Source organism: Megalobrama amblycephala, linkage group LG10 (assembly GCF_018812025.1).
Source record: "Megalobrama amblycephala isolate DHTTF-2021 linkage group LG10, ASM1881202v1, whole genome shotgun sequence".
NCBI lineage: Eukaryota > Metazoa > Chordata > Actinopteri > Cypriniformes > Xenocyprididae > Megalobrama > Megalobrama amblycephala.
The window spans coordinates 976004-991177 of record NC_063053.1 but is presented as its reverse complement, the minus strand read 5'-3'; the positions used below and the strand labels follow the sequence as shown (position 1 = coordinate 991177).

The 15174-nt window shown below is 37.6% G+C and overlaps 1 protein-coding gene across 5 annotated transcripts in view; it reads left to right on the top strand.

Moving 5' to 3' along the window:
• LOC125276421 (arginyl-tRNA--protein transferase 1) overlaps positions 1-12121 on the top strand; it is a 128800-nt gene extending 116679 nt beyond the window's left edge. For all 5 annotated transcript variants that reach the window (XM_048203867.1, XM_048203865.1, XM_048203866.1 and 2 more), the window contains one exon: positions 11306-12121. In XM_048203867.1, coding sequence (XP_048059824.1) covers positions 11306-11484 — 179 coding nt within the window. In that variant the 3' untranslated portion in view covers positions 11485-12121. The remainder of the gene's footprint in view (positions 1-11305) is intronic.
• Positions 12122-15174: the final 3053 nt, after the last annotated feature.

Genomic DNA, 15174 nt, shown 5'->3' with positions numbered 1-15174 from the left:
TTATTTTTTTAGAAAATGTCCAATGGTTTCTCTAGATAAGACTCTTATTCCTCGTCTGGGATCATGTAGAGCTCTTTGAAGCTGCACTGAAACTGACATTTGGACCTTCAACCCGTTGAACCCCAGTGAAGTCCACTATATGGAGAAAAATCCTGGAATGTTTTCCTCAAAAACCTTCATTTCTTTTCCACTGAAGAAAGAAAGACATTAACATCTTGGAAGACATGCGGGTGAGTAAATTATCAGGACATTTTAATTCTGGAACAAACTAATCCTTTAAATCTCATTTGTGCATGCACATTTTAAAACTTGACATGTCATTGGCACCAAACATTGTTTTTCATGTGTCTCGACATAATGACTTTATTTAAAAAGCCTTTAAAACTGATTTCTTTTTAATTGTTTTCCCATTCTTTTTGAAAGATTTTAAATGAATTTGCATTTTATGGTCAAATGTGTCTTGAATTTTTCTTTGTAATCCGACCCAAAAAACACGTTTTGCTGTTCAGACTAGTTCTCGTTCTAGTTATATGTGATTATAGTCTGTCTGACATAATGTATTTGCGCTGAACTAACAGACCTTGATTGATTGATTAAATCAGGTGTGTGAGCTCAGAGCTGAAGCAAAAACATTCTGTCAGACACTAAGGCAATGAATGATCAATCCAGAGGAGGAAGCTTATTTTAATGAGGTGCCTGTGGAGCACGTTTACTCACATACTGCTTGAACTCTTCAATCGTGGGGTTACTTGTCTGATAAAGTAAATCTGGCTGGGAGTCTGTATTGTTTGTCTGGCAACGGCCAAACTGACCTCATGAGCTTCTCCTGACCGACAGGATTTAGGTAATTTCAGAATGATTATATTTATGAGATGAGCGCCACAAAATTGTTGTGAAAATCTTGATTTTATTTGGCTTTTTGGCTTCGTTTTCACTGCTGCATTCAACTGATTTGTTTTTCAAATTCAAACTTTACGACTGATAGTCTAGGCTAAATCGACGGTGCCATGGCAAAAGAAACTATACTTCATCTGATCTGTGTGTTTGGGGTCTGAATTAAATGTGATGAGGAAAAATTGTATTCGCTGTCAACACACAAAGTTATCAGATTGAATCAGTCTAATGAATTATTTGCAGTTAGTGAATTAATGTTACTCACTGATTGAGTGGACCATATCATATTGTGCATTAGGGTCATTGATGAATAAGGTTTTTAAAAGTGTAAAAAAATCTAATGGAGATATAATTAATTTTTGAAGTTTTATTAAGTGTTAACAATGAGATTATGTGGTTTTTATAATCAATTAACACTGATTTTGACATTTATTACAAAATTTGTCATTTGGTTTCACCAAAATTTCAGTTTTACCGAATGACGATATTTTCAATCAATGCTAACAAGCTGATATCTATCAAAAGGACATTAAAACATTTTATATTTAGTTCAAGTTTTTAAAATATTCCAACATTTTCCATGTTTTACAGCGGTTGCACCGAATGACCTGATGTTTCGGGACATGCGTATGATCAAGAGAAAACATGAATTTATCGAATAGTTAAGAGAGAGTTAGTTACTTTGCTTCATGACCATGTGGTCCTTTGCAGGTGTCTGAATGATGTCACATCCTGTCACATGATATTGACCACATGACTTGATCCAAAATGGTCCCTTTATATTGGTTACTCCGAATGACATCAATGAAATTCATTTTTCCGGACATTGTTTCTCATAACAAAGCAACGACTTCTACACATAATTTTAACACCATTTTGCACTATGTTGATATATGATGATATAAAATCATGCCAGAATAAAAAATAATACATTTATTACATTTTAATATATTTTAATCACAAATGAACAGTTAAACCGAATGACCTTTTGACACTTCAAAATCTTTAAAATACCTTTATATGAAGCAAAATATAATTAAAACCTTTTCGGATTCAATAAAAGAGATCTAGTTGTACTACCTTACATACATCTTTCTTTTTTTATTATTATTAATAGATCATTTGGACAAAAAAAATTACCCATCACGTCATTGACCCAGTTAATGATTCAGTACATACACGCAGAAAAATTGCATTCTAATAAATAGTTTAAGTATGTTCCAAAAACGTAGTTCTGAAAGAAAACTGTAGTTGATCCAGACCTTCGAGGAGCGTGCCGGGGTGTCAGGATCCTCTTTTGTCAGCCCGACTCATTCCAGAGAAAGTCCGATCTATCACCTTTGACCTCTGACCCTGGGATAGATCTGGCCCTGAAGCAGCGTGTCAGTGAACCTCCGGTGCGGCTGATTGAGAAAGCCTGATGCCCCTTGACGGGAGTGTTAATCGAGTCATGGATGGATGAATGGAGTAAGAATGGGTCGGGGGAAGGAGTGTGTTTATATGCAGAGCGGATGTTTGGATTGTCTGACTGAAAAGAGCCCAACTGTCGTGACGGCTCTGTACAGTGTTATTGTCGTGCTTAATTGAGCAGCTAAAAGCTTTCATTCTGAACTGTTTATTGCTGTTTGATATCTCGACACGGTTATGTTTTCTTTTACTTTTCTTTAAATGAGTCTTTTGTCTTTGCTGAATGTCAAATAATGTACAGCAGTCCAGTGTACAGCAGGGCCACAACCAGCATTGACGGGGACAAGTTCTCCCAATAATTAGTAATGGCAAAATTGTCAATTGTCAAACAAATTTTGTCATTTTTAAAGAAATTTAAACAATAAATACCGTTTTGTGGCTCTTTAATGTGTCGTGACAGATCGCTGTAGTCCCTCAGTGTGAACCGATCATCTCTTCCTACTCGTTAATTTATAGCATCAAATAAACATGAATGAACATCAGAAGGTATGTTGTTTCAAACGCAGAAAGACATCAATACACACCATTTTTCAAGTTCAAGTCCATCTACGTTAATCTGCTCCACTGATTGCTTTGTCGGACAAAATGGCGGATTCGGTGTTATGATTGGTTAGATCGCCTGTCAATCAAACTCCTGGAGATGGGTCAATTCCAATGCGACGCTTTTGTTTTAGCCGTGAAAGAGTATGTGGCGAGTAGCTAAAAATGTGATATTTGACGACAAACTACTATTTGATGCAAACTACTCAACATTTTTATGAAATTTCGCCTTTTTTAATTGAAAACATGCTATTATTTGATTAATATGATATGATTAATATAATTCATAACTGAATGTGACAAAACAAGAATTGTTTTGCGTTTTTGACATATTAGACATAGAAATAAGAATGAATATATTTTTTTTAAAAACTATTGTTTGAATTGATTATTTAATAACTACAATACTTTTACGATTCTTATTTATTTTTCATTATTCTCTTAAATCCCTTTTACTTTTTAAATTTCTTTTAATATAAAAATTACCCAATAACACTCCCAGGAAAAAAAAAAATCATGGTCCCCCAGAACCACATTATTTATGTATAAGTTCATAAAAAATATGGACATCAAAATAAGAATGCGACGAAACAAGAAACGTTTTTGACATATTAGACATACAATTAAGAGTAAATATATATATATATATATATATATATATATATATATATATATATATATATATATATATATATATTAAAAACTATTATTTGCAAATTGTTTGAATTGATTACTTAGACCTGGAACTTTAATGCTGCGTTCACATCAGACGCGACTGGAATAAATCGCGCTATTTGCGCGTAGTTGGACGCTTGAACATTTTGAGTTTACTCGCTTCATTCGCGCGTGAAAATTCCTTCACAACAGACGCAAATTCGCGTCATGAGAGGGGCTCTCCCGCTCCTTTATGTGTCCCAGACTCTCCCACTGCTTTCTGCACACTTCCTCTGAATAAACACAACTTGTCAGTGGGGAAATAATTGTAAATTACAGCGAATAAGCTCAATTAGTCTTTAGTTGGCGTGTAGTCTTAATATGTATAAATATATATAGCTCAAATTGAGTAAAGACCGTTTTTTATAACTTATCAGATTGTCCGACCTCCTCACTCACTTTCTTTCAAACATGATCCTTTTTATTTCTGTTTCTATAAATGTATGAAGATGTACAGCGACGATGATTTTGTCCTCCATTGTTGTTTCGAATTTCTGCCTCAGCTCGCTACGTCACGTCACTACTAGAGCAAGCTCCTGATTGGTTAATGCGGCGCGGAAATTCGCCAAAGTTCAGATTTTTCAACTTGCGCGATTCGCGCGAATCACGCGTTAAGCGCATTAAGCACGTCAAGCGCGTCAAACGCCCGAATCGCTCAATTTGCACGAATCACGTCATTCGTGCCGCTTCATTCGCGCGAATCGCACCGCAGGATATCAATTCGTGTCTTTGCATTGACTTAACATATAAATCACTCGTGCTTACCGCTTCATTTGCGTCCGGTGTGAACGCACCATTACCGTTCTTATTTCTTTTTCATTATTCTCTGAAATCCCTTTTAATGTTTTAATTCCTTTTAAAATAAAAATTACCCAATAACACCCCTGGTGTTTAAGACATGGTGTACAGAAACACATTATTGTATATAAGTTCATAAAAAAAATATGGACATCAGAATATGAGTTTATTGGATATATAATGTATTCATTAAATGGATAACGTTTCATTTGTGATTCTCTTAGTCATTGTTCATGAATCAGACGACTCTTGTCGTGCAGTACGGTTGTTTTTGTGAAGATGACAATATAGAAATCTGTTATTTATTGTGTATTATTTTGCAATACCTAATCTCATGAAACTGTGTTTATAAAATACAGCTTCGTTTGCTGTAGATTCATAGCTAGGTCTCGTTTACATGACCTCACCCACGAATTACCTTAAATATGCCCACTTGAGCTGCATAATACCATGCTGAGCATACATTCTCCCACATTTTCGACACATTCACTTAGGTTGTCTCTTTAAAATGCTAATGCATTACGCAACCTGTTTACCCCGGAGGACCACAGTCCTCCCTTCTGCATTCAAGGTATCGCATTTGTGCTGATTTTGAATTTTGGCTTGCTCTTGAGTTTTAAACTCAAAGTTTTAATTCAAGGAACTACAGTTTGCGAGCAAAAAAAAAAGTTCCAGTGGATGAATAAATGAAGATATGCAGTATGAAAGTACAAAGTAAGCTTTCATTCTCCTCTCACAGGGTACCTTACTGGGACAGAAAGTATTGAGCGCCTGAAGGGGTTTTCCAGGGAATGTTTTTTCTTCTTTTTGAGTGGAAATAATAAAGCTCTCAGTGTTTGGTTTGGGGGTGTAGGCAGGGGCTTCGTACGGTTATGAGAGAACGTCCAGAACTTGCTGTTCACGGCTCTCGTCTGCTCTTCATTTATCATAATTTATTAGATGTAGTGTGATGGACTGCCAGCTACCTCTCTTTTTCCTCGCTCCGTTTTTTTTTTCTCTCGCTCACTCTTGCTGTCTGTCTTCCTCGCACTCTATTTATCCTGCTTTATCTGTCTGCACACGGATATCGTCTTACAGGCTGGAGTCGCTCGCATCTTTCTCCATTCCAGACCAGGATCAGGACAGATCATACATTTGTAAGGCCTCTTCAGCTACAGTCTGAATGTCATTGCATCAGATAGCAATATATTACATATTAATATTTTATTTCATTAATTAGATGGTGCTCTGGTGCTGGTCAAGTAGCATGATCTAGAAGAACACCAGCATCCAAACACAACACATGCAGGTCTTTTCAACTGCGTTTTTTATCGGCACGAGAGAACAGTGTGGGTACTGTAGTTGTGCTCAAGTTTTAGATTTCATTTCTCTTTCACTTCTCTTTTCTCATTCCCATCAATCTCCCACAAAACCCAAGCCAAGTTTGAACAGTGTCTGTGTGGCGGATGAGTTTTACTGGATATATTACAGGGAAACAGTGAAAATTAAACCGAACCCCCTGTGTGTGTGTGAAATGATGAGGACTAATTTACATTACCCAGCATCCCCCATGAAATCTCCGTCAGCTGGCTTCCAGATGAGGCGCTTCACAGAGCGAGTGCTATGAGCCGGTGTCAGATCTGTTAATATCAATCATAATTTTCACTAAAAAGAATCTCCAGAGCAATATATTGTTACTCATCTGTCACTGTTGGACTGGAGTTTTGCATATCCCTGTGTTTATTTTCCCTTCTGCTCCTCCAGCTCTATTTAAGGCTGGTGGCCTATAGTTTGTATATTTCTGTCACTTTGTGGTGTGGCAAAGCACATTTGCAGTATTCAGTTTTTTTTCTCAGGACTTTATGCCAAAATTTATGGCACCACTTTTCTGTCTCCACCTATAACTTGTGTTGTATTTGAGTGTGTTCTTTACCTTTATTAACAGTGTTTCCTGCACCATGTTTGTGCACCATTCAGAACCGAATTGAGAATTCCAGTTCAGTTACTGGATTTGAATTCAATTTGAATTGAGTTGGCAAACATAATTGCAACTATGGGCCACTATACGTAAGCCGTCCGCCATATTGGAACAGTCAAAGCCGGTCCCTGAACACTTGAGAGCAAGTTAACCATTAGTTTGTCATTAATGTAAGATAAGACGAAGGCGTTAAAAAGATACCATAGCTTAAAAATCACACAAAAACAAACTAACACATTCCCATTTCTTCAGGAATTTAAAGGTGCCCTCGAATGAAAAATTGAATTTACCTTGGCATAGTTGAATAACAAGAGTTCAGTACATGGAAATGACATACAGTGAGTCTCAAACTCCATTGTTTCCTCCTTCTTATATAAATCTCATTTGTTTAAAAGACCTCCGAAGAACAGGCGAATCTCAACATAACACCGACTGTTACGTAACAGTCGGGATCATTAATATGTACGCCCCCAATATTTGCATATGCCAGCCCATGTTCAAGGCATTAGACAAGGGCAGCCAGTATTAACGTCTGGATCTGTGCACAGCTGAATCATCAGACTAGGTAAGCAAGCAAGAACAATAGCGAAAAATGGCAGATGGAGCGATAATAACTGACATGATCCATGATATCATGATATTTTTAGTGATATTTGTAAATTGTCTTTCTAAATGTTTTGTTAGCATGTTGCTAATGTACTGTTAAATGTGGTTAAAGTTACCATCGTTTCTTACTGTATTCACGGAGACAAGAGCCGTCGCTATTTTCATTTTTAAACACTTGCAGTTTGTATAATTCATAAACACAACTTCATTTTTTATAAATCTCTCCAACAGTGTAGCATTAGCCGTTAGCCGCGGAGCACAGCCTCAAATTCATTCAGAATCCAAAGTAAACAATATAACAGTATACAATACTCACATAATCCGACGCATGCATGACGAACACTTTGTAAAGATCCATTTTGAGGGTTATATTAGCTGTGTAAACTTTGTTTAGGCACTTTTTAAGGCAAGCGCGAGCTCCGTGGGCGGAGAGCACGAGATTTAAAGGGGCCGCACAGCATAAATTGGCTCATATTTAATGATGCCCCAAAATAGGCAGTTAAAAAAATTTATTAAAAAAAATCTATGGGGTATTTTGAGCTGAAACTTCACAGACACATTTAGGGGACACCTTAGACTTATATTACATGTGAAAAAACGTTCTAGGGCACCTTTAAATCTTGGTGTTTTTTATCAGAGGTTGCACGATGTGGCATCAAAGTCCCTTTAAGTCAAGTCATTTCACTCGGCGACCATCTTTGAAACACCTCTCGGCAGCTATTTCAGTCATGCAAATATATCTCCTATCCCTTTGAATGGTAAAACATCAAATTCTCCAAAGCTGTTCAACAAGCTTATGATTATATTTCATATTTGAAATCGCCAATGAAGTCTGACAGCAACTGTTTCATAAATTTAGTTTCTTATGCTCACATAACTTTTTTTTTTTTGGACTACCGGAGCTTCTAACGTCAGTGACGGAATGACTTTACCAATCAGCGATTGGCTCTTTTATTTAGAAGGCGGGACTTTTTCCACCATATTGCATGTTGCACTTTCTCTCATTCATTAGCAGTGGTGTGATGTAATGAAGTAATAACACTTCGTTACAGTACTTAAGTATTTTTTTGGGAGAATCTGTACTTTACTTGAGTTTTTATATTTCTGTCAACTTTTACTCCACTAGATTTCCTAAATAAAATGTACACTTTTACTCTGATGCATTTCCCCAAAGCATTTTCGTTACTTAATGCAAAATAAAGTCGGAAGAACACAGACTGCAAGCAAGTGCTCTCACAACCGCGGTTGATTTCATTTTCCGTGTTGCGTCCGTTGCTGGAGCAGCTGAGAAGAGTGCGCCGTCAGAGAGCGACCTCTAGAGGCGACATAAAAACGATCACTGGTGCCTCGTAGAGTTTGTTTTGACACGTGACGTGAGGCTGCGCGCTGCACAGAGCGGGACACTTCAAAAACGGATTTAAATACAGTGAACACTGCAGTACATGTTTTCATATCATTATAAAGTAATTAGTTTGTTGAGTAGATGCTGCATTAGTGGAGAACAGCAGTGTGTTTGCAGTCGAGGCTGAGAGGATGCGAACATTAGTACCTCAAGCGGTTAAAACAATGTGACAAAAACACCAACTGTTTAATGTCACGATTGTTACCATTCATTTGCTTTAGTTTATATGCATTTGTTCGCTGTTATGCGTTCATTATCCAGCCAAGTTGCATATTTAAACTGTATTCTCATCATGCAGCGACAGAAACATAAATCAGAAATGTATTCGATTTCAGTTCTTTTTTTTTTTATCAGCACTGTAACACATATTTTGATTAGATAATCATCAAGTTTTCTAAAATAGAGCCAAATAATGTGTGAAAGTACACATATAGTAGACACATGCTATGCCTTTGTGTGTAAAGATGGTCATTTTTAAGCATGAATGTTTGGATTTATATTGAAACACTTTATAATAAGAGTCCATTTGTAACATTAAATAAGGTTAATAAAAGTATCGTTCATTGTTAATTTCAACACTTACATTTTAATATTTTAAAGTTGTCTCTTACATTAGTTATAATGCACTATGAATTAACATGAACGATCAATGTATAATTAATATATTAGTATTTTTTATATTTAAAACTTACAATAAACATTTTGCCATTTGTTTTAATTCAAAGAAAACAAAATCCAAGAAAGTTAAAACTGAACACAATCTTGCTGCTCAAACTGTGTATAGAACAATTTTTATTTTGTATTTTATATTTACTTTCAATACTTAAGTGCGTTTAATACCAAAACAATACTTTTCATACTTAAGTACAAAAAATATCACATACTCAAGTAATAAGTAATTAAGATATCTATACTTTTACTCAAGTATGGTTTTCGAGTACTTTATACACCACTGTTCATAAGTAATACGAGTGCACCATCTTTGTATATCTAAAGTCTATGATCGCAACATTGAAATGTTGCTTTTTCAGGCTGTTTATGACTTTAAATTTCAAAATTCTAAGTTTCTTTGAATTCCGAAACATTCAACATTTGACTTGACAAAGGCCTGTTTGTGCTTCTGTGTGTGTTTATTTGAGCTGACGTTGTAATACTTCATTTGAGTTAGTCAACCTGGCCTAGAAAGTTTCTTCTCCCCCTTTTTAACCTCCCGCTGCCTTGGAGGGCCATTTTCAGGCTTCTACAAATGACTGCATTCTTTTTTTTTGCAGCAATTCTTGTTTTAACAGCTCATGGGGGAAGGTGTTGGCTTCTTGACTGAATACGCAATGTGTATGTGAATGTTGGCTTGCTGGAGTGGAGTGAAGTCCTATAAACAAATGAGAACCGACCAAGCTGTTCCATCACTGAAGGAGTCATTGTTACACGTCTCTGGCTGCTTTTGGAACGATTCTGCTTTTGTGTTCGTGACGATTGAGGTCAAGCTGTAGTAACCCTGACTGACCTGGTGTTGTTGCCTAAGGGTGGTGAGGTCCTTTTTCATCATCATACCTGGGTAATTGTTAGTTGGAATCTGCACCTGACCCTCATTTGAACCTATCCCTCCACCCAGTGACTTAAAGGCTTTGTTCACCCAAAAATGAAAATTACTCTCCCTCATGTTGTTCCACACCCGTAAGACCTTCATTCATCTTCAGAACACAAATTAAGATATTTTTGATGAAATCAGAGAGCTTTCTGGTCTCCAGTAGACTGCATCGCAGTTACCACTTTCAAGGTCCAGAAAGGTACTAAAAACATTGTTAAAACAGTCATGTGACTGCAGTGGCTCAACCTTAATTTTATGAAGCGAAGAGAATACTTTTTGTGCAAAAATCGAAAAAACAAAAAAATAACACCTCCATGTCATCCAGGATGTTCATGTCTTTCTTTCTTCAGAAGGTTTTTGAGGAAAACATTCCAGGATTTTTCTCCATATAGTGGACTTCACTGGGGTTCAACGGTTGAAGGTCCAAACGTCAGTTTCAGTGCAGCTTCAAAGAGCTCTACATGATCCCAGACGAGGAATAAGAGTCTGATCTAGAGAAACCATCAGACATTTTCTAAAATTATGTACTTTTTAACCACAAATGCTCGTCTTGCACTGCTCTGTGATGCTCCACGCATGACGTAATCATGTTGGAAAGGTCACGCGTGACGTAGGTGGAAGTTTACAAAGTGAACGTCAAAGACTAAATCAAACGCCCTTTACAAAAAAAGGTTAAACAACGATGTCGGATGATTTTGAAGTTGCTGGAGAAAATGAGATGGAGTTTTTTGCCTTCAGCCTACGTCACGCGTGACCTTTCCAACATGATTACGTCATGCGTGGAGCATCACAGAGCAGTGCAAGACGAGCATTTGTGGTTAAAAAGTGTATAATTTTTATTTTTTTAGAAAATGTCCAATGGTTTCTCTAGATGAGACTCTTATTCCTCGTCTGGGATCATGTAGAGCTCTTTGAAGCTGCACTGAAACTGACATTTGGACCTTCAACCCGTTGAACCCCAGTGAAGTCCACTATATGGAGAAAAACCCTGGAATGTTTTCCTCATTTCTTTCGACTGAAGAAAGAAAGACATGAACATCTTGGATGACATGGAGGAGAGTAAATTATCAGGAAATTTTCCCTTAAGTAGTCACATGGACTATTTTAACGATGTCTTTACTAGCGTTGAATGTGGTGATTACGTTGCTCCCTAATAAGTTGTTATATCTTGGGATATAACAACAATGATGTTGCGTTACTTTACTAGTTACTTAAAAAATGTAATCTGATTACTTTTATTTGTAATGTGTTACCCCAACACTGGTTACTAGTGATCCTGCAGATCCTGTTTCTCAGGGTTCATCTACAGTAACTTTTCTCCTCTTTCTGTGTGTTTCAGGTGATGCTCTTGCGCTGAAGGATCTGGGCAGGGCGTTGGTGCTCCACAGGAGGACAGTGATGCCCTATGCGGCCTACGCCCGTAAGCGGAAGGGTTTGAACGACGAGAAGGAAGTGGAGCAGTACGCTAGTCTGGTGGGCCAGACGTGTGCCGAGAGAATCCTGCTCTACAGAGCTTAGATCCCCTTATACCGTACAAGCATCTGTCTGTCTCTCTGTCTGTCTGTAAGTGTTTGTACGCTTGTCTGTTTATTGTCTCCCCGATTGTTTATTTGTCGGCTTTTCTTCTTCAAGTATTTTCCCCATATGTGTGTACAGTTTGCTTTCATTTTTTGTATTGCTTCACTCTCCCTGACTTTCGTAATCTCTTTGAACTCTACTTTTATATTATCTGGCGAGCAGCGCTTTATAATCCCACTTGCACACATGCATCACGCAATCATCAGGCACATCTATTGTCTCACATTGTATCCCAAGATATAACAGCTCACCATCTTAACTAGCCATATATCAAGAAATGATGTGCGCCTAAATATGTGTCATGTCTGGATGACTGTGGTTACCCTAAAACATTTGGCCTTTTGTGACATAATCGCTGCTTTCCCAAACTGTTTAATATTCCTGGTATTTATATATCTTCTTAAGTGACTAACACCATCTGAAGACTTGTCATTGGATTTTCTGGAGGGTTAAATCAATCCATTTTCCTGTGGAACAGATTTTTCTTTTCTCACTTTCTTTCAGTTGAAGTAATAACTCGAGTGCTTTTATTTTAATATTATTGTAATGTTTCAAGTAAAATAAAAAATATATATAATCTGCTGGTCTGGTCTGGATTTAATGCACCTCCTCTTCTCCAGCTGTATGTGACATCCTCTGGGCCGAACTCCAGCCCTCGTTCCTGCGCTTCGGTCAGATCTGAAGACTAGCGTGTGAACGCTGACTCACTCGCGTCTAGCCGGGGACGCTGTGTTTTGTCGGCAGAACTGGCTCTGTTGAGAAGGGGTGGGTGGCCTTGGTGATGAACCAAGAGCGAGAGCCAGCTGTAGATCCAGGAAACATGCGGAATGAACCGCGAGACTTCGGCGGGAGTCACCTGACATCTGATGCTGTTACGTCTTTGGATGGCCACATGAATAACTCTGAGTCCACAGTCAACGGTTGAGATTATCTCAGCCTTTTCTGTCCATGAACGCCCCACTTAGACAGGAATAGACTGTTTGACTGACATGGAAAGTGACCAATCACAGTTCATTTTGTTTTTAGATGCAGTTTAAAGGCGGGTTTAGCGGTTGACGCTGCCATAATAGGCTGGTGTGGGAAAAAAGAAAAACGAATTGCCCAGCGTTGTCTTTACATGACCGTGTTGTGAATTTCTGTCGATCCCAAAAAAAAAAAAAAAAAAGTATTCAAAATTTTTGTTTTTTTCTTAATGTTTTTAAAAGAAGTCTCTTGCTCACCAAGGCTGCATTTATTTAATCAAAAACACAGTAAAAAATTAATGTAATTTATTCCTGTGAATTTTCAGCATCATTACTCCAGTCTTCAGTGTCACATGATCCTTCAGAAATCATTCTGATATGATGATTTGCTGCTCGAGAAACAAATTTTTTGGAAACCATGTTATTTATTTATTTATTTATTTATTTGCAGGATTCAAATGAATATATGAATATAAAGTTCAAAAGAACATTATTTTAAATTTTTTGCAATATTGTAAAGGTCTTTATTGTGACTTTTGATCAATTTAATGTATCCTTGCTGAATAAAAGTATGAATTTCATTTTAATAAAATTGTACCCAATACATTTGAACAGTACAGGTCAATATTTAGTTAATTTTCACCAACAAAGTGTCTTTAAAAGATTCGTTGCCGTTAATGTGGTGAACTTTGTCGAATCTAGTGATAAGTTGGTCACACAATTCCCACTTTTAGCTATTAACTATGACTTTTGCTTCAATAAACTCCTAATTACTGCTTATTAATAGTTAGTAATTAGTTGTCAAGTTTAGTATTGGTAGGATTAAGGAATGCAGAATAAGGACTACAACGAGCTTCTTCCTAGGTTAGTGACATCACAAACCCTAAAATTTACATAAACCCCACCCCCGAGAACACGCAACAAAGGGGGCGGGGCCATGTCATGCTGCTTTAGAGAAGAGGAAGAGTTGTTTTTGTAAATGCCATCATTTTACGCTGGACTGCTTCACAAATGAGGGTCAATTCAACACAAAAGATGAACATGACGGCACATGCTAGTGGATGAGTTGAATCAACTCCACAGCAACTACATCAATTTATCCACTAACCATTCAGAAACGTCTAAAAGTTGTAACTTCTTCCTGAGTCTCTCCATCAGTGTCGACTCCGGTTTGAACAATGTAAGGCTGAACACTTTCCTCATTTTGGCTGCGTGAGATTCTCCAGCTTTGTTGTTGTTGAGCTGTTGAAGCTCCGCCCTCTTCTGGAAAGCGGAGCTCATTTGCATTTAAAGGGACACACACAAAAATGGAAACATTAAATGGCGGCCAGTTAATGAGACAATGCGTCTGTGAAGGGCTGATAGGGTTTAATAAGGATGCTGAAGATGGACTAAATAATACATTTGTGTGTCATCTCAAAGAGCTAGTGGCTCACAGCCCTCTTAGACATATCATTGCCAAATTTTCTATATTGGTAAAGCGATGCCTGGTGTTTTTACAGTCCTGGCTCCAGAGCTCCGCTGGCAGAGTCCAGCACACACAGCGCAGAGACACTCCAGAGAGCCAAGAGACTAAGAGAGAAAGATAAAACAGTTACAAAGACGAGGCGTGTAGACGACACACCCAAAGACAGCATGGTCCGACGTATACTGCATAGAAAAACGAAACTTGCTTCCTCTGGTGAGCTTTAATGTGATCGACCGACTTTATGCGACTCCCAGAAGTCAGTGTGTTCAGGATTGTACCTGGAAACAAAGTCATGAAACACTTCTGAAGAAAACTTATCGGTGACACTTTAGTTTAGAGTCCAATTCTCACTGTTAACTATGTATAATACTACGATATTGATTAGTACTTATAAAGCACATATTAAACAGTGATTTCTGTAAAAGTAAATATCTCTCTTTGCATTGAACTTTGACTTTGCAGATGTTGTTTATGATCAAACAGCACCATTACACACTAACTAAAGTTAAAAAAGTCAAATCATAATCAACGACCCCTTTAATATAGCTGAAGAGTGTGTATTTTTGATGCTTATATACTTTCACTTATGTTAAAATGCTTAAGTGGCTAAAATGTACTTATTTCATTTGCTCCTGTAGAAGTGTTTTTCTGTGGGATATCGTAGACAGTGAAGGATATTATCTTCACTGCCATCTAAAACGAACCACATGCACTCATACGAGTAGAAAGGATCTCATGCTGACACTGGATTGAGACGTGTCTTGATGCCTTCATTCCTCTGTATTCTGCTTGCAAAGGTATCATTTTTCAGGTTTCGGGACACATCCAAGATCCACTGTGCATTCCGCACAATCCGCTTGACCAGCTTATTTCAGTAGAGGTAAACTCTCTGATATTGTTTAAAGCATGTTCAAACACACACACACACTTTGGTAAACCCCTCTACTCCACAGTTTGATCTGAAGAAGAAATGCTCTTGGATTGAGTATGGAGCGGCGACCACAGGACAGAAACACTGGGTTCTTTGTGGCGCTGGTGAAGATTCTTCTCTGCTCTTAGACTCTCTTCATGTTTCATGGAATTAACCACTGGGTTTCCGCACGGATAGGCCACATGAACCGAAGGGAAGCGGAGAAAAGAAAAACGGTAAACATGGAATGAGATGAGAGGATGTAATGTAACCTCTGGTAATGATTCTGC